The sequence below is a fragment of the Mytilus edulis genome, chromosome 9, assembly GCF_963676685.1.
Source record: "Mytilus edulis chromosome 9, xbMytEdul2.2, whole genome shotgun sequence".
Lineage (NCBI taxonomy): Eukaryota > Metazoa > Mollusca > Bivalvia > Mytilida > Mytilidae > Mytilus > Mytilus edulis.
The window spans coordinates 5,810,321-5,832,250 of NC_092352.1; the positions used below are offsets into that span (position 1 = coordinate 5,810,321).

General features: G+C 30.7%; 1 protein-coding gene across 34 annotated transcripts in view; it reads left to right on the top strand.

The window, feature by feature from the left end:
• Positions 1 to 210: 210 nt before the first annotated feature.
• The window catches only part of LOC139489457 (uncharacterized), a 169,084-nt gene continuing 147,364 nt past the window's right edge, over positions 211 to 21,930 (top strand). For 7 of the 34 annotated variants that reach the window (XM_071275809.1, XM_071275813.1, XM_071275827.1 and 4 more), the window contains exon 1: positions 261 to 521. In XM_071275809.1, coding sequence (XP_071131910.1) covers positions 459 to 521 — 63 coding nt within the window. In that variant the 5' untranslated portion in view covers positions 261 to 458. Of the gene's footprint in view, positions 522 to 6,113; positions 6,465 to 21,930 lie in introns of those variants that run through there. The other 27 variants (XM_071275794.1, XM_071275790.1, XM_071275796.1 and 24 more) reach the window with 11 other exon arrangements.

A 21,930-nucleotide genomic window follows, 5' to 3' on the forward strand; every position in this document is an offset into this window, starting at 1 on the left:
GGAACATTACAGACCCCCTTTCCCTCTCACTGAGTATATGCAGCTAAAAGTTTTAAAGATTGTTTAATATTCAGTCGAGAAAAAAAAACATTGTCTATCTTGAACTGATTTTTGCCTGCATTAAAAAGACCTATTCAAATGATATATGATGAGATTGACTCTTCTGCATTAGTAGGTAACGTTAACTCAGAAAATACACTAAAATAAACTAGAGTTAGTCCCCTTTTCTTAAAATTGCCAAAATTTTGTACTACCTACCTGGTCACACCTGTGTTTGTAATGAATGGTTTCTTCTGTGTATGACTTTCTACCGCCATTGAATAGAGTTGTTGAGTTCAGACGCTAGAGGAAAATAGGGGTGTAATCTTACGGAGGGTGCATATTGTGCCTCCAAAATTTGAAATCTACAGAGGAGTTTGCAACATTGAAATAGTTTGGGAATTTTCTAGCTATAGAAGATGTCGACAGCAGAGGAAGCGACCGGTGACAGTAATCCGGATCTGAGAGAATCAGACGAAGAGGTTTGTTTTTATTTTTATTTCGAGTTTTAAATATCTGTCGATCTGTCATTTATTATGTGACACATTGTATACAACTTGGTACCCGATCCCTTATTAAACCAATTCCCTCCAATAATGCCATGTACAAAACATCTACCTGTACTTCCGGAACACCTGTGATTGATTTTTACCTGTCTAGACTTTCAATTTAATTAATGGAATTGGATTAAATTTTAATTATTTTTAGTGCCCACTTTAGAAAATTTGATGTTTTAAAAAAAAAATATCTTCACTTCAGAAATCAAAAAAAAATATTGAGTGAATTTAAATTAATGTTTGAAATTCAAAGTATTATAATGTGACATTACAACTCAAAAATAATATATAGCCTCAGTGGCAAATACTATCATTAAAGATGTTAAAGGAATTCTTATGGTTGAATGATGTAGAAAGGTATAAACAATTTTGTTGTAAATTATAGATGTTTTGCCATTGGGTACATTACAGTAAAATAAAATACATGTTTATAGTCTTAGGTATACAGGTATTGGTTGGAAGGTTTTATAGTTATGTAATGTTAGCCTGCCTTGAATCTAAATCACATAGTTTTTATTTTATTTGAAAAATCAAGGATTTATATAATATGTCCTTGAAATAAAGTAAAGTAAATTCTGTAACCTAAGATTCTAGCATGTATATTTTAGTCTAGAACCATTAATAATGGCACATCCTTCTTGACCCTCTTAAAATTTGCAGTTATAAAAGATTGAAAATCCAAGAATGAATATTGGATAAAATAAAATAAACAATATTTTCAGTGGCGGATCCAGAACTTTGCCTAAGGGGGGGCCCGCTCCAGTCATGCTTCAGTGATTCCCTATATAATCAACCAAATTTTTCCCACGAAAGGGGGGCCCGGGCCCCCCAGGGCCCCCCCCCCTGGATCCGCCTATGATTTTTGTATCCTATGATATTACAATATCTTAGACAGTGTGTTGACAAACATGTAAATGAGTTATTATGTAATACTGGAGGGAATTGATAGAACTATTTATGACATACAAAGGTACATGAGGGCCGTTAAATGTCACTATCACTCACATAGATAGGAAGTGTAAACTTTAATAAGTCGGTGAAATATTTCACAAATTAGAATGTAGCTAATAATGATATTTGGAATTTTTAGAAAGGATGATGTCCTTAATTTCCCCCTTATTATTTTGTTCAATCTGAATTTTATTTTACATAAAAACTGGGACTTATAGATATAGATGTATTTGTCCCAGATTAATGAGACTTGTCTGTGCAAAAGTATGTGAAATTGTATGATGTATGATTTATCATTTAAACTTGGAGACATAACTATACTGCTGCATTGTTTTTACAGTCAAGTTATAAAAGTTTAGGGGAATATTTATCCATTTAGAAAGGATGGTAAACTTGATCTGATTAGTGAGAAAGCTAACATAAAATTCTGAACCAAAACAAATTACAATTGCAGAGAATAGGATGTGTGTATATAAAGGGCAGAAGTGTATGATGTAAATAGCATTGATAATTACCATTATAACAGTGCTTTATCTGACAGATGGTTAACACATTCAGTCATTAACTGACTACACAACATTGTCATACACTTCACTCTCTCTCTCTCAGAGATCTCTACATTACATATAGATTCAGCATATATATATAGAGGTTTAGCACACTTCTCTGTATTTCTTGAGTATTTATAGATAGAGTTTTAATGCAGGAATGTTGTAAAATGTTTTAATTAGCAACACAGCTGCAGATGTTGTTTGCTATTAATAAACTATAAAGCATTTTTTGCCTTTGATGAGAAAGTGTAAAAAAATCATGTATTGTTTTTCTAATTTTCATTAATTTATGCTGTAATTAAGACTCTTTTCAGTGGAAAAACTAATTTTGTGGTAATTTTTTTTCTCATGTATCCTATTAAAAATGTTATTTCTCTAAAATTGAATGAAATATATATGTCTGGAACATTTCTAATTAGAGGTAAAGGTAGACCACTTCCCCCATGATGTTCCTTTCTGAAATTCAGGGTTGGAATCTTCCATTATTCTATTAGTAAAAACCAGAGACTGTTGTTTGTTCTATGGTTGGGTTGTTGTCGCTTTGACACATTCCCCATTTCCTTCCTCAGTTTTATGTATAATATGTATACAAGTACCTGCAGAGATTGCCAGATCTTTAAGCGAATTCTTGTTACGTCACACAAGCCTCTAGATTTATTAAAAAGTTAATGTGTATGAATTAAAATCTTTGCATCATAAAAACCCTGAGTAAAAACCACAAAAAATATATAAATAATTCTAATAATACCTGCAAATTCCTTTCGTCAACTCATTTCAATTTTCATGTTTATTGTTTCATATTTGTTTAGACTGTCTAAAACCAAAAAGAAGTATCAATCATCCAAGACAACCCCCTACTCACGACTGTTGTTTATACAATATCTTGATATCAATTTTAGACTTTGCTCATCAATCTCTATTTTAAACTTTATTGAAAAGCACTTTACGCCCATATTTAAAAGATTCATGTTTAAAACTTTTTTATAACATATTTGGAAAACTTCTAAAAACTAACAAAAGTTAAAACTTTAAAAGGACTATGTTGTAGTCTGAAAAATAAAGAGAGGTATAGATGTTATTCAATAAATCATGAAATGATAGGGTCATTAAATGTGAGTTGTCACATCTTTGGTGTTATATGTCTCCAGTGATATTGTTTGCTTTAAATTTCCGGAGAATAAAGGCTTTTTCCCCTGGAGAAGAATCCCAATTTGAAAAAAAAATGGCTTAAAATTATTCCCAAAAAGACAAATTTTTTTCCAAACAGTGCAGTTTCAGTAGTAATTGTACATGAATACAAACTGAAAAACACTAATTTTTACATTTTTCATGCCTAAAATGACTACTTAAGCAGATTTGAGGGTCTATTTGTGTATCATCACTAACAATAAGGGGTCTTATTTCAAATGAGGGTTTACCTCTTGAAAAGGGGTCTGCAAATTGAAGTTCCAGTCATATTCATGGTTTCTTAAAAATTTCCCAATTTGATAGAAATGACGCATATTTTCTGAATAAAAAAGGGTAGAGGTAGTTTTGAAAAAAGCCAACAATATCACTGGTCTCTAGTAAAATGAAAATGATACAACCTGATCTATTGAAAGTAGTCATTTCTAAATAGATGTGCCATTCAACTTTCTTTTTATGTGACAGTTTCATTTTGCATGTGCATTATTTGTCAGTTGTTTATGATATTAATGTGCCATAAGTTCAGAGGAGATAATCAGTCATTGTTTTAGGACAGTGGAATTCTAATTAAATATTGAAAGTCCTCTTTAAAATAGACAAATTTTGACCAATCAAGTTCTGGCTGGAAAAAAATAGATCCTCAACCTGCAGACAATTTCAATTTCAAAAAAGAATTTAGGACTGATAAGTTATCACAAATAATATAATCTTTATTTGTCTTATAAGTAACAGTATACTTGTGACATAAACAAAAGTAACAACAACAATAAATAAAGTTAAAAATGATTTTTTTGGGCTAAATTTCTTTTCAATAAAAAATAGTTGCTCATGTTTTTTTTGCCTTTGTTGTAAATCAATTCTTAACTTTTGCTCACCCAGGGGCCTTGGTACCTGGATGGTCTAAGAAGTTCATCTACTGTATCACTAGCTTGTAAGCATATAATAGTTGTTAGGCACAGACATACATGTAACATGTACATTTGACTTAAATCTTTATGGACTATGAATGTATGTTTTTGTTGCTCTTCGACACATTCTCATTTTAATTTCCTGCTTATTGTCATTGTTCTCTCTGGGCCTTCCTCCACCATTAAAAGTTATAGCCAATAGGTTGTAAGTCATTGTTCTCTCTGGGCTTTCCTCCACCATTTAAAGTTATAGCCAATAGGTTGACAGTGGTGCTAAATACCAATCAATCAATTCTTTGCTTTCATCTTTGTCATGTTTGTATCTTATTGTTTTTTTTCCTCATGTTTTTAGGTTTATAGTAACCGTAATATTATTTGTCCCCAAAATGACCATCTCCATCTTGTCACTTCTAAAATGTGAACATTCCCCATTTCAATTTTCAATTTTATACTATATCATTTTAAACTAAAGTGGACTCTCAGTTTTGTATTAGAAATAAGTATTCAAATTGATATTTTATAGTGTCTTTTACTATGTTGTGATGTTATATTATTGTTTCAGAAAAGGGAGAAGGTTTGGTACTATTAAAACGTTTAATCCCCCTGCTGTTTGCACCTGTCCTAAGTCAGGAATCTGATGTACAGTAGTTGTCATCTGTTTTTGTAATATTCACGATATAGCAATGACCTGTAAAATGGTGCAAATGTATTTTTTTTGTTGGTACAAATAAAATGCAACCTTGTGACGCAAATAAAAGATTGGATTATGTAAAAATTGGTGTGAATTCATTGCGGTCTTATATAATAATAATTGAAGTTTTTACATGACGAGGATGATGTAATACCAATTTAAAGAAGTTTGAAAATTTTATTCAATCCTCAAGCTCAAAGTTAATATTGCAGAAGTTGAAATCTAGATATCAGGTTTCCACTTGTCAATATCATCTGACAGTTCGATGTAACTTTTTAAAAATTTTACAAATTGAAGAATTTGTGATTTTTCTGTATATTTTAAAAATTTTCTAAAACTTATTTTTCAACTTTCCACGTTGGTAGTATACTTGAAAAACTTTGTTTCTGAAAATATGCATTAGTTTGGATTGGTTCAGTATTAAATTATTATTTTTAGTTTTTTTATCCTCATTGGAACTATCGTTTGCTTTATAATATTATTTTGATTTTGGATTGAGTCATTTGTTGAACTAATTGTTGTAATTTGATTAGTTCCCTGTTCAAGATTTGTCCTTTACTGAAGATTGTACAAGATATTCCCATTAACTCTTGTTATGCTTTAAAAAGACATATTGTATTCAGTTCTGTCACTATTATAAATATTCAAAAACATATATATGCTAGCCCTGTCAAGATAACTATTGCATTAGGTAAAAGTTAATTTGAACTAAAAAATATGATATTTATCTAAATGTTGAAATTAAACGTTAGATCATGAGAATGAAATCGGTAATGACAATCATCTAGCCATGCATACTCCTATTGTCGTTCTAATAACAAGTCAATTATAGGTTCTGTCTCCGATAAATTCTACAGAACTGTCTTTTACTTCAATAATCTGAAACAAGCTTAAAATTAATGGAATGGAATGTCAGTGGCAGGACTTAATGCATTTGTAAGGTCCTATAGTAACCTTAGGAAATATATCCACAGATTGTTTCATTGATAAAAGTACTTTTATTGTGCAGTTAAATGCAAGGTTACTTGTGACAGGATTGATTATTTTTTTCTCAACACTTAAAGCTGTCCGATCTATTGATCTCCATGGATAGGTGGTCAGCAATTAACAACTGTTGTAATTACTAGGATGTGATTCATGTTTAACACTGATTTTCTCCATTGGAAACTAACTGTTGATGGGGAGTATAAGTGAATTAGAGTAAATACAGCTATTAGCAATGATGTAACTTATTATGGGATGGATCCACAGAGACCAATGTAATCAAGGAGTATTAAAACATTCTCTTTGCCTTAGGAACATTCTATATATTGGATTTACACAGATTTCAAGCACTTAATAAAAATAAAACCACCATAAATGATTGTTATATTGCCTATTAAAAATGGCAAATATTTTTACTTCAACTTCTGCACAGTTTGTCTTAGAGCATCAACAACGCAGGCCATCACGTGTGGAATTTCGTGATAATCCACATCCACCTCGCCATGTGAATCATTATCACGTCCACTATCTTGATGCTCCACCGCCTCATCATCATCATCATCGTAGAGCTTCACACGAGTTACACACTCATAAAGAGGTAGGACCCATTTTTCTTTCTTCACAGAAGTATTTTTTTTATTTGAAATGATTGAAAATCAATTTATTTAACAGAATTTATAAATAGTCAACCTATCTAATTTCACACATTGGTTGTGGTGTTTCATTCTTTCAAAGAATATTCTTATATAGAAACCAGTGTCTTTTGTTGAAGAGTATATGTTGCCCTGTAGATGTCTTTAGTTTATTTTGTTGTTGGTTTGCTGGCTCATCTTCGTATATCATATTCTGTTTGGTTGAGATGTTTTGTGACTGTCAGAGTATCCTAAGAAAAAAATTAGAATAAATCGAACCATAAGATTATTTAGCCTAGACTTAATCTGATTTAATCCTGTTATCCACAGTCAGTTGATAAGATACCAATATATATATATACATAAATGCATATTCTTCTTGTATGCATTACTTTCTTTAAAAAAAAATTTGTGTTCCAAATTTGTGCTAAAATTAGTTAATAAAACAAAAAATTGCTAATTTACATTAGATTTTACTGTTCTTAGTTATGTACAAAACCACAAACACAATATACCAATTTATTTATAATGTGTAAACCACAAAGTGTTAAATGTAGGTGAAGGTACTAACACATTACACAAATTATTAAAAAGTCACTGATTCTGCTACTTTTTCCAAGGAATTAGTGATGCATTAATTTGAAATATTAAAATCAAACTACCCTGGAAGTGAATCACTTTGTAAAAGGCACTGTCAAGATATTGTTTTGTTAAAAGGAGCGCTTGCGTAGAAAGGACATATTAAGCCAATTATCTTTTGTGTAGAAGGCACATATTTCGCCTCAGAGTGCCTTAATTTAGCACATACATGATGTAACATCATTTAAGCATAAAAGTAAAATATTCAATTCATACATGTATGATTTCAAGTAAGGTTCAGGTAAAGCAATCAAACAAAATAGCTAAAATTGTAGAAACTTCAAATGAAATGAGACGGTTTAAATTTTTTATAACAATAATGTTGTAGAAGATGTTTTATTTCTATTAAATGGGCTCACTGTTTTGTAAAGCCTTTTTCAACTGATTTTTATAGTTCGCTCTTATGATGTACTGTTATACCACTGTCCCAGGTTAGGGGAAGGATTGGGATCTCGCTAACATGTTTAGCCCGCCACATTATGTATGTATGTGCCTGTCCCAAGTCAGGAGCCTCTAATTCAGTGGTTGTCGTTTGTATATGTGTTAAATATTTGTTTTTCGTTCATTTTTTGTACATAAATAGGGCTGTTAGTTTTCTCGTTTGAATTGTTTTACATTGTCATTTCTAGTCCTTTTATAGCTGACTGTGCGGTATGGGCTTTGCTCATTGTTGAAGGCTGTACGATGACCTATAGTTGTTAATTTCTGTGTCATTTTGGTCTCTTGTGGAGAGTTGTCTCATTGGCAATCATACCACATCTTCTTTTTTATATAAAATTCATACATTTATACATTGTTACATAGATCTAATTTATTATATTTATGAATTACAAATATAAGGTAAACTAATATTTCGATCTTGTGAAATATTTGAAATGTAAACAATAAATGAAACTGATGATTGATTGTTGTTCTTCATCTTACAGTAACAGCTGTTGGAAGGTCAGCGTCTTCAGCAGTGACTGGAAAACGCCATTTATTACAGCAAAACCATAGGGTTCAAAATACATTGGCCAGGCCAAGGTCACTTGCTTTAGAACATTTTTATAAATATATCTTACACCCCTTAAACATTTTCATTTATTTTTCATATAATGTTTTGATTATTTTACATACCGGTAAACAGTTTATTTAATGTCTGTTAAACCATGAAAGTATTATATTGTCAATATGATATACTTCCATGGTTAAACTTACTTTTAAATGAATTAATACAGAGGACCTATAAAGTATAGGAATCATAATAATTTGTTCCTGACTGTGACAAACCGATTCAGTACAATTTGTCTTCAAGCAACACAGAACTTTCCTCTTGTCTATAAATTGTAATTTTATATATACAAAGTTACATTAAAATTTATTAATTTCAGGAAACAAAATGGAAAACCTTTCATAAATTCTGTTATTTATTGCCCAATTTTAAACATGCAGACATGAAAAGAGTTCTATAGAAATATTTCTTTGGGGGATTAATGCAGTAAAATCTATAACAACAAATGGGACATAGTCAATACGAAGTCTCACTGTAATAAATTCAAAATTGAATTTGAAAATAAGGAAATGAAAACATGTGCCATTAAAGGTGAAAAGATCATGTTCAGGTCTATAATACATGGCCTAGTCAGGTTTTTTCTTCAGTTGACAATTGAGATTTCCACGGAAGTGTAAGTTATCCTCAGTCCACGAAAATTGTTACCCGAGAAAATAACTGAATCCACAGAATGTTTATTTCATTCCGGAATATGTAACTACATATTTAAAAATTTCTGTTATGACCATTATATTGTTAAAGCCTATAGTAATAGACTCACAGACAACTTTCATTATAGTCAAATTGTGGATGTCTATCATGTATATAGTGTATGTCTATCATCTATCAAGTGTAGTCATTCTCCTACGATCACAAACAAATAAACTGGTGGGAGTGAAAACCTTAAAACTGTCATCCATTTTATCATAGTAGTGTGAATAACATCTATACATGTAATAAATGAAAAGATAAAAGACGTGAGAAAACACATCTTAAATAAGATATTAGAATTTAAATAGGTATCTCACTGGCAGAGTGCAATAAAGCGTTTATAATTTAAAATTTGGTTAGATAAAGTATGAATCATTGTATCATTACACAGTTTTATAAGAGACTATACCAGGTTGGTGATGTTAATGTAGTCCTGTACCCACAAACTGTTTTATTATACTTAGACTTGGTGAAAGCAGTGACTATGAGATCCAGGCATAGTGTGAATATGTAATTGCTATTTTTCTAAATATTCTTTTTACCTTTTGTATGATAATTTTCTATCTCAAGCTACTCAACCGACAATTTAAAGCATATAGTGAGAACATGATGACACTATAAACATAAAATTATGTCAGTGTTGTCGATGTTGTCTAAGAAAACAGAGGATTATCAATGGTCTTTCGACTGGAAGAAGTTTCTTGTCTACATCTCATCTGAGGTCTATCAGTCTTCGATAAAATTGGAGCTGAGAAAATCTCTCATATTTGCAAAACCCCCCTGATAATCTATAAATATGTTTCCTAGTCACAGTTACATTGCCTATAAGCTGGTGCTTTAGAAGTTGCAATATTAATGGAATCAGTATCTGTGTATCAGAAACCAGCTTTAATCTGATTGCCACAATAAATTAACAATAAGATGACAGTGGCTTAAGAAATTGCACACCAAAAATTACAATTTATATCAGAAGTGGCAGTATAAATACCACCAATAAAAGTTGCTGTTGGTAATTTTATTGTAATTGATTATTCTACTGCTTCTACAATACTACAGTAATGGAATTTTATTTTATTCATGCAATTCTTAACAAAGTTTTTTGATTGAGTTAAGCCATTCCAGTTGATATTTTATAGTAAGTCTTTCTTTTTTCTTTTCATATTTTACTTATAATTGGACTTTTCTGTCAGTTAACATTACATTCACTCTGTAGTTAAAGTTTTTTTAAAATTTTAATAACTTTCATTAACTTTCCCCGGATTTCTATCAAACTTGAACAGAAGCTTATTTATGATCAAAAGCTAGTATCTAGAGGGAAATTTGGTAAAAATGTATGTCCAGTTTTTCAGTATGTTAAATATATATATGGACTTAGTTTTTCATCCAGTTAACATAACATACAGTCTGCAGTTAAAGTTCTTTAAAAACCTTTATTAGATTCATTAAGTAGGTAAGACACTGGGTTCTGAGAAACCCTTACAATTTTTTCTTATAGACTAGACTGTTGGATTTCCCGTTTGAATGGTTTTACACTTGTAATTTTTGGGGTCCTTTATAGCTTGCAGTTAGGTGTGAGCCTAGGCTCCGTGTTGAAGACTGTACCTTGACCTATAATTGTGTACTTTTATAAAATGTGACTTGGATGGATAGTTGTCTCATTGGCACTCATACCACATCTTCCTATATCTAATGACTGGATAATTTGTTTAATTGTTGAAACTATAATAATGAAAATGGCTTTATTACTACCCCAATACAATGTATCATAAAAGTGGCATTTTGTTTATTGTTGCCACTTAAATTGATTTGGTTGTATTTTTTACCCTGTATCATGTGTGGAAATTTGTTTTATTGTTGCATCCCCATTGACCATGAAGATTTGTTTGATTGCTGCTACTTTAATACCGGTAGTTACTTTTGGCCGGATAATAAGCACCACATCCATGGGTGTGCAGAGTGTGGACTCTATTCATGCCACCATTATATTGCTATTCATGATTGTTTATATAAAATTGGATATAAGCTGTAATAATTGCCATTGTAATACTTACCATTTGCTGTATTTTAGCACCAGAACAATGGGATTGCCTTTTACAGCTTGCTATGCATAAAGGCTTGTTCATTGTTGAATACCTTACAGTGACCTTGTTGTTAACCTTCTTAATCATTTGGTCTCTGGTGGGGAGTTGTCTCATTGGCAATCATACCACACCTTCTTAATCATTTGGTCTCTGGTGGGGAGTTGTCTCATTGGCAATCATACCACACCTTCTTATTTTTATATTGGTCTATATATAGATATTTTGGGTCCTCAATGCTCTTCAACTTTATACTTGTTTGGCTTTTAACCATTTTGACCTGAGTGTCACTGATGAGTCTTATATAGACGAAACCTGTGTCTAGCATATCAAAATAATAATCCTGGTACCTTTGATAACTATTATGTCACTTTAGTATTGCTGTTCATTATTGGTTCCATACAAGTGGCTATCAGTTGCCACTATTAGTGTGGCAATTTCATTTAGTATAGTCTTTTTACGATATTTTGTCTGACTAATTGGGTTTTTGAAAAAGAGGTGAGGGTTGAGATCTAAAAAAGCTAATTTGTATTACCCAGCCACATAATGATGTACCTGTCCAAAGTCTGTCAGAAACCTCATCTGGTGTCTTCTTTTGTTATGTTTGAGTCATTTAGGAACTCTGGTATTGATGACAGATCTTTTGTAGTATCAACTAAACTGATTCTGATCTTCTAGCCGGTTATCTTGACGTATATCATATAGACAATTGAAATATAAGAATATTTTATTATTCCAATCAAGGGCCCTTGATGGGCAGCATAACATGTACACATAGAACAATACATCATGATTTGTAACAGAAAAACATTTTTTATATAATATATGAATATTTTCAAAGATCATACTGAGTGAACTCTTTATTAAAATAGTCTCTTTATTTCTATTGTGGAAGATCATATACTGATCTCTTTATATAAAAAAATTTAATTTACATTGACCTAAAAAATCTCTTTATATTAGGTCAACATATATTAATTTTATCTTTCTGTAACACAATCATTTGATGATAATAAAAGCCTTTGTACAGACAAGTCATTATAAAACAGGTATAATTATAGTGTTATCATCTATTGTTTATTTCTCAATGTTAACCTGAACCAGGTTTAATCATAATTGATCCATCCATCAGTAGGTCATGATCTATTTACACCTGATGAAATAGGGTCTATCAACTTTGAACTTCATTAGAGGAAACAGTGGTAATAAAACATAATAAAAAGTCCAAATTTAGTTAAATATTTTATTACATCCAGGTAAAAATGAGAAAACATCAAAGAATAGAAAGTAGTTCAATGTTTGCCCATCTAATTACGGAATTGTTAAATCAAAGTATTGATAAAGCTGGAGTTTATAGAAAAGCCATCACAGGGTAGAAGTGCTGATAAAGTTTTATTCTGGTTAAGATATAATTTGTGAATTATGTATCTTACAATATAATGACAGATTAAATACAAGATCAATATAGTTACAACATTACGCTCAACAATAGTTTTTCTCTATTGATTTTCATCTCTACGACTGCCGCGTTTCCTTTATTGGTTGTGGCATCCAGAATAATGCCAAGACATTTCTGTGTCAACATGAATCTGGATTGTCATTTCTGATATAGTATGATATGTAGATGAAGTCCCTTGAGTCATGTTTATTCAGAAATAGTTTTGCTGTTATGAATTATTGCCAGGGTTTATATCTTGGGACAGCATTAAGTGTTGGTCATTTATGGCTATATAGTAATAATAAATTGGTCAGTTCTATCTTTACAGTAATAACCAATTTGTCTGTCACAATAAATGAGATACTGGAAAATTTACGACCTTTTAAAAGATATTAACCAGAATTTTAATATTTTTGTGGACTGAGGAAAACATGAAAATTCATAGTTTTTGCCAAAATCTGCCCAAAATTACTCTTTCAGATTTTTGTTAACTTTTTTTTTTGCATGAAATCCATGAACCTTGGCATCACACAAACAATAATGAATCCACAGTTGGCATCACACAAACAATAATGAATCCACAGTAACATAAATTAGAAGAACAACAGAGTTCATATGGCCAATACCCAGTGGAATTTTCATTTGAACGACTTACAGACAAAGAAATGAATTTTGAATTCTGATATGTATAATGAAGACTAACCAAACAAAATTGGGATAGCCATGTACGCTTGTCTATTAAAGGGAGCTAGTTAGTATACACTGACAATTTTTAGGGCCCTTTATAGCTTGCTGTTCGGTGTGAGCCAAAGCTCCGTGTTGAAGGTCGTAACTTAACCTATTATGGTTTACTTTTATAAATTGTTACTTGGATGGAGAGTTGTCTCATTGGCACTCATACCACATCTTCCTGTATCTTTATGTTTTTTCAAGGAGGTAAAATGCAAATGAATGGCTTGTCCACTTATTTGAAGGTCAAGTTTATTTACCGGTTGTGCTGTTGTTTTTCAATTTTTCATCTTTTACATTAGAAGTTCACTAGTTATTCCTTTTTTATTATAGATTTTCTCAACTTTTATTTTAAGATACACTTGCACTTTTATATAATAGTGATTTGTTGATTGATTATAGCTTGCTTACGGATCAATACACTAGTGCTGTCAGCAACAAACTGATGTAATACAAATAAACAAGGAAAATTAAGATAAATAAACAAATTAATTATTCTCTGAATTTCCAAGGTAACAGAACAGAAACATGCCACATGTATCAGGCCTAGATTATTATAGTGTTTGTTTCCCCAATCCCGACCCTGCCCAGCCAGGTGTGGGTAGGTAGGTAGGGAAATAATTTTATTTTTCCAAAAAGCTTGAACATTATGGGACGATCCAGCAAGCTTGAAAATCAGAAATGAATAAAATAATATTTGACTTAGTTTTGACAATAAAATTTTATGAGTAGCACCATTTTTGCAGGGTCGGTCGGGATTGGGGAAACAAACAATATTTTATTTTAGGCCTCAGTCTGATTAATTTGTCAAATGTTTTTTTGTAGATTACATTATGCAGAATATAATGAATCATATATATGTATAGTATATAAAAACTTAAGATTTGGGTAACGATGTTATACACGAAATTTAATGCTGTTTTCATATTCTCTTAAAAACAATATACCTGATCCATTATATTTTGAACCAAATCATTACCATAAGTCCTTTATCCAGAATTAGAAGATGGGGTATGAATGCCAATAAGACAACTTTCTTACAGAATTCAACAATGCTATAAACCCATATGTATAGTTCATTTCAAAAGGCCCAATCATGACACAAACTTTGAAAGCATTTGCTTTCCAAAACACACCATCAATCATCTTGGTTTTTGTTTTGAAAATCGGTGCTCTATATGTTAATTTTAGATGAAAGATTCAATCAATTTTAATGATAAAGTAAACTGTCATTCAATATAGTTAGATTTTTTTCTCATTAGATTTGCTGCCAAAAAGATTGTTTTATCTCATTTTAATGGGTTGAAAATCACACTTAATGTTTTAGTGAATTGTTAAAAATGATATCAGTAAAAAATATCATCAATGAATACAAAAATCAGGATTTGAGCAACTGTAAACCTGTCTCTATATATCTGTATATAATATGACCATGATGACTTTAATGTAAAGCTTCCTTGGTTACATATTGAAATCAGTTATAAAACAGGAGATGTGGTATTATTGCCAAGGAGACAATTATCAAAGTCCAAATGCCAAAGTTTTTTTTCTATTTTGGCTCAAAATATCACATTATTATATTTTAATCGGGAAGTTGTTTCAACCAGTTTTCAACAAGAGTTCCCATTGAGTAATCAGTATTAAAAAAAGAAAATCAAAATTTACTCATGGATTAAAGAAGAAGTATTAAAAGGGTATAGTTTCTAACATCCATGTCATTTGGAGTCTGGAGGGTATTTGTCAATTTGCAATTATACTATATCTCATCATTTTTATATTTTGTTGAATGTTCATAATATTGGAATAAGATAAGATAAGATAATTTTATTTACCAATCATGGTGCCCAAAATTTGAGCTATACAATCAAATGAATTACAAAATAAAGCACAGAAAATGATTAGAATGATTAAAGTACATTTAAACAAAAAAAAAAACAAAAAAAAACACATGAATATACATTTACACTAATTAACCTGATATAAACCAAGTAATTGACAACATAGTTGTTATGGGTGCCACTGTGACCTGGAGAAATTACATAAATCTTTATAGTTCTAGGTGTATGGGAGACAACTCCTGATCAATTTTATTTCCTATATATATATATCTATATATATTTTTCTTCTATTTTTTTTTTTATTTCAAACAACAATATTTTCTATAATTTTCTTTCGTTCTTCAAAAAGAGAGTGCAATAAATTAGATAAGTTTGAAGTAACAAACAAATCTTCAGATGAAAGAATCCAAACAAATTTCATTTCATCAGATAATCTTGAAAAATTTTTGAATTTTGAATTTAAATTAGATAGATGTTGAGATCGAGTATCTTTTAGAACAGGACATTTTAAAAGAAAATGTAGTTCGTCTTCAACTGCGTTCTTACATAGCTTACACTTTCTGTCTTCAGCTTTAATTCCAATATACCTCCCTCTTTCGATTTCAAGATCATGACAGCTAGTTCTAAATCTTGTGATTATTTGCCTATCTTTTTTTGAATTCATTTTTAAATATGGTTCAAACATAAAAATATTTTTAAATTTTCTGTAAGTTCTTAATTTATTGCCAGATTGTAAATTAGTACACTTCCCAGAATTGTTTTCTAAACTAGCTAACCAGCTTTCTTTAAATTTAATAGTTAAAGATGTTTTTACTTTTTTTAGAATATGGTTTTGTTTAAAGTTTGACTGGTTAACAAATAGATATTCTAAGTCTAGAAATTTAAATATATGTTTAATGCTTCCTATCCAAGATTCCTGGTTATGTTTGTCCATAGAATGAGATAGATTTATGGCTTCCCTTAGAATAATATTTGAAGGTTCAATATCTTTCATAAGATGGATTCAATATTTTACCATATTCATTATTACATAATACAGTGTAGGGAGTGAACCTAGTTCTCCTCTACATGCCATATTTGATGTTTTTATATTTACTCCAAGTGAAAATTTACAAAGCTTAGTATGAATTTTCTCTAGTACAAGATAATCAGTTTCTTTTGATATAAAGTTATCCAAATGTATTTGTTTCTTATGTGGTATATAACCCCAAATTTCAGATCCATACAACAAGATTGGTCGGATTGTATGGTTATAGATGTGTAATAAAGTACTAGGTTTTGGGCTTTCCACTGAAAAGGTCTTCCTTAATTTGAAATATGCTTTCATTCCTTTGTTATAAAGTTCTTTCTTTGCTATTTGGAAACTCCCAGATGATGAAAAATTTATACCTAAGTATGTGTAGTTCTGTACACATTCTAAAGTCTGGTTTCCTAATGATATTTTAATATTTTTAAGTCTTCCTGATTTGTTAAATACAAGAACCTTGGTCTTTTTTGTGTTAACTGTCATTTTATAATCAACTGTAAATTTATTTAATTTGTTAACACAATTTTGAAGTCCTTGCTCTGATGATGATAAAAGAACTACATCATCAGCATACATTAAAATATTTAAGGGATGTGTATTTAATGGGATTGGGTCACATGTTTGGTCAAAATAGGTTGGCAAATCATTTAAATATATATTAAAGAGACAGGGACTGAGATTATCCCCTTGTCTTACTCCTATATTTGATTTAAAAAGGTTTGTCCTGTGTTGGTCTATTTTTACACAAGTTTCTGTGTTTTCATACATACATTTTATAATGTCATAAAATTTTGTTCCAACACCTATACATTTAAGTTTATAAAAAAGGTGGAGATGTGAAACTGAATCAAATGCACGCTTAAAATCTACAAAGCATGCATACAGAGGCTTCGAATTATTTTTCACAAATTTTTGAATGATGGTATTTAACACATACATATGGTCTGTTGTGCAACATCCTTTAGTAAAACCAATTTGCTCACTTCTAATTATATTTCTAGTTTTTAAAAATTTTGTCAACCTGTTATTTAGAATTGAATTAAATAACTTGCCTATGTTATCTGCAATAGTAATGCCCCTGTAGTTTGATGGATCATGATTAGATCCAGACTTGTGAAGGGGGGTGATAAAGCCTTGACCCCATAATTTTGGGTAAATACTACTTGAAAATACTAAATTAAAGAGTTTTTGTATTAGAGGGATACAAACGGTTTGACTATACTTTATCATTTCATTCGAGATCATGCTGAATCCACTCGATTTAGAATTCTTAAGACTTTTTATTGCTTTTTCTATTTCCTCAGGTGTAATATTAAGTAGTCAAGTTCATTAAGAACATTTTCATTATGGAATGATTCAAGTTTCTTCTTAATCAAATCATCACTATATTGTTCATTCTTATTTAATTTTTGAAAGTATTCTTGCCATTCAGATGGGTCGATAGTATTCTCAGATTTGTTTTGACTATTATTTGAGATATTTTTAATTTTATCTAGTAGTTGCCAATAGGCTTTGGGATTTTGATCATATAAATTATCGAGTTTATTCATGATGTCTTGTTTGAATTTTCTTATTTTTGCTCTTCTTTGTTTTCGATACGATTTCAGGCATTTAAAAAAGGACCCTCGTACATAAGGATCTGTATTGTGATTTTGCATTAATTTGTATTTTCGATATAAGTTTTGTTTTAAATTTATTATATCTTGATCTTGCCATTCTCTATTCTTTTTAATTTTCTTCTTCTTGCTTTTTTTTGGTTTTCTAATAATTTTCTTTAGTGATAAATCTGTGGCTTTTAGAAAAATCTTATTTAAATCTTCTGCGGCATTATTAATTGAATCTTGATCATAAATTTTATCTTTATACTGTCTAATAAATTTTTTGATTTCATTTGAATTTATGGCATCTTGAAATGCTGAGACTGAGTTATCATCCCATATATATTTATCTGGCATTAAAGCTAGATTTAAGTTTCTTTCATAAATTTTAGTGTTGCATTTTAACATGCATGAGATCTGACAATGATCTGAGAAATCAGGTAAAAAATTATGAGTGTGAAAATATGTGAAATTTGGTAAGAGTTCCTCAGATGCTAAAAAATAATCGACAACACTACTTCCTAAAGGTTGGAAGCAAGTGTGTGCACCCATTAAATCACCCATTGTTCTACCATTAAGGATACGCAATGATGAAGATATACATAGAGATAGGAGTTGTCTGCCCCTAGTGTTAATAGAACTATCTTTACTTTTTCTTTGAATTAGACTAGAATCACATTTGTAATTGTCAAATAATGGAATATGTTTGTCTGAATCCATTTGAATATGATCAATTTCACAAGCAGTTCTTGCATTTAAATCTCCTGCTATCATGATTTTTCCTGATTGGGAATATTTTACTATATCATTTTCAATCATTTCAAGAATATTATAATTCAATTTTCTATAGTAGGAAGAATTTTCAGGTGGATTGTATACAAAACAAATGTATAAATCTTCCTGAAACCCGAAGAATGTTCTGTCTAACTTTAACCATATAAAATCATTTGTGGCATGTTCTAAAAATTTAACACCCGGTCTTATTGTATTAAGTATATATACTGACAAGCCACCATGTCTTTTCCCACTAGGTTTGGTTCTAGGTCTTATAAGATGAACCGGTCTTTGAAAATTTGGAAGTTTTAAACAATTATCCAGATCACAGTGGGTTTCTTGCAAGCAAAAAATGTCTTGCTGTAAAAGATTGTCAACAAAAATATCATCTTCAAATTTGTTAAATCCCTTACTAATATAACCATTGATATTCCATGTTGAAATTTTCAAGTTTTTTTTTGTATAAATCATTTGTGCTTACAATGATCAATAAAATAAGCATACACTAAAACCAGTAAATATAAGTCATAAAAATATGAGTTGCATGTAACTGTGTACTATAAAGATTTGTGATGTATAAAATAAAGTACATATACATTTGTTTATATTCATAAAATTGTACATTTTCTTAGGAAATGTATACATATTATTATTTACAATATTTTATTGTTATTTACAATATTTATATAGCGCATTATCTAATTAAAAATTACTCTAAGCGCTTAACATAAAACAATCAATGCAGTTAAAAAAACCCCAAAAGGTGTTAAACATTAAAACAATCAATGCACAGAAAAGTTAAAAAAAATTAATTATCATAGTTAAAAGACATATTATACTACAACGAAAAGAACAAAGTTAAAAAGTCAAGTCAGTATAAAAAAAGTTACATGTAATCACTAAAAGCGAGTCTAAAATAATGGGTTTTCAAATTTTTCTTAAAAAGTTCGATTGAGTGTTCATGTCTTAGATGGTTAGGAAGATTGTTCCAGAGGCTCGCAGTAGCTTTGTCGAAGCGTCTTTCTCCATAGATTTTGGTGCGTACACGAGGTTGTATCAGCTGCATGGCATTTTCCGATCTAAGAGATCTTGATGGTTGGTAGGCGCTAATGAGTTCCTCAAGATAGACGGGCGCTAGGCCATGCAGGATTTTGAAAGTATACAAAATAAGTTTATATTGTATTCGGTACTGCACCGGGATCCAATGAAGAGACACAAGAACTGGTGTTATATGGTTATGTTTCTTTGTACGTTTAACGAGCCTGGCTGCCGTATTCTGTACTCGCTGTAACTTATTGACTAAACTGGCATTTACTCCATAAAGCAGAGCGTTTCCGTAGTCTAGACGTGACGTGACGAGCGAGCAGACTAAAGTTTTACAGGCATCCTCAGTGATATATTGCCGAATTCGACCAATATTCCTTATTTGGAAGAAGCACGACTTCGTGATGCCATTGACCTGCTTTTCCATGCTTAATGTTCTATCGAAATAAACACCAAGATTTTTTACGACAGATGGATTACTTACTATTGATCCATCAAATAACAGATGACAATTCGAAAATTCCTTTACACGATGTTTTGGTGAAAATAAGATTAGTTCCGTTTTGTCTTGGTTCAGTTTCAGCATGTTTAAGCACATCCATTTACTAATGTCAGCTAAACAAGTCTCTAGACGGGAAGATATGTTGTCCCAATTATCGAGTGGTTTGATAACTAGGTAAACTTGTGTGTCATCAGCATACCCATGATAGCTAAAGTTGTGTCGCCGACATATTTCACTGATCGGTTTTGCAAAAATACAATACAATCGGGGTCCCAATACCGAACCTTGTGGAACGCCATATTTAATGTTTATTACATCTGACAATACAGAGCCAATTGCTACACGTTGAGTTCGACTTTCAAGATAGGATCTCATCCATGACAGCGCTGAGCCAGTTATGCCGTAAGAGTATTCTAACCGATTGATCAGGATGGGATGATCGATAGTGTCGAATGCAGCGGATAGATCGAGCATAACAAGTACCGCACAACAGTTATTGTCAAGTGCCAATGCTATATCATGGTGAACCCGTAGTAGAGCCGTTTCTGTTGAATGACAAGCACCATATGCCGACTGCATGTTGTCAAAAAGTGAGTTTGCTTCAAGATGCTGTTCAAACCGAGTTTCACTCACCTTTTCCAAGATCTTTGAAGTAAAAGGCAAGTTCGAAACGGGACGATAGTTTTTTAACTCATCAGCGTCAAGACCGGGCTTTTTCAACAAAGGTCTTAAAACCGCTTCCTTGTAAAATGCAGGAACATATATCAGTTGTTGCGTGTGTGTACATACATGTATTTATATAATTTATAGATTTGCACAATATTTATGTCTGAAAAATTGTTACTTATGATATACATTTATAATATAATTATTTTTTCTTTTTTTCTTTAAAATCTAGTTCTCATTCATGTATCTTTTAACATGTTTTACAAATAAAAAGTCAGTGTCATGATGGTCTTTTTAAATAACTTTATCTGTCCTGATTTTAATATTATTAACTTTTGTATTACCACATATCATTTGCACCAGTGTTTTGAGTCTTTAATCTCACATTAAAAAATTAAATAATAATCCATATACAGATCATAAAAACAGTGACCATGGTACTTAAATTCTTAACTAGAGAAGTACATGTATATGTAGGAAACTATAAGTATATAAACATCTATAATAATGCAAAAATAATAAACAATTTAAAGTCTTGTTACATTTTTACATATATATATGTGCCTATTCAATCATATTATCTAAAGTATGGATAATTCCAGTCATAATTGTTTTGATCTGAATAAGAGGCAGTTAGTATAATACTGTGAAAGGGAGATAACTGCAATTAAATTGCAAAATGGTTTTACATTATATGGGAGACAACTCTGTCTTTCTTACTTAAATTACTGAATTGCATATCAAAAAAGTAGACCATGGATCATATTGAATGATTCAGTCCAATTCTCCTTAATGAGTAATATATTAAGCTGTTAGTTATTATCAGACTCGTTTTTTTGAAATATAATGATTTAAGGCTTATTAAGATTTTCCATTTGAATGTTTATTTAAAAAATATAAAATCAAAAATGGTAAGTCAGTTCATTGTAAGGTTTTAAATACAGTTTTTCTATTGGTAGATAAGTTTTGCTGTCAGTAGGAGATTATATTTAATATTTATATGAGAAATAGATAAACATAATAGATGATGAGGAATTTGTATATTTTATTTCCTGATAAGTGCATGTTGCAGCTATATTTTTTCTTCATATCTTATATTTTAGATATTTTTTAATGTGAACTTGTGTTCTAAGGTTGCAGGTCTTCTTGATTTGATGATTTTTAACTGGATTAACAAATGAAAATATCAGTTTACCGTTATTATTTTGGTGATGTACGGTGCCCAGGCATCAGCGAGTGTGTAGGGCTGCCAAACAGTTTCCATGCAATAATTTGACAACGTTTTGACGAAATCTTGTTGAGTTGTAGACTTTTAAGTAGAGACAATTGATACTTAGAGTGTTGTTTCTGTAATGACT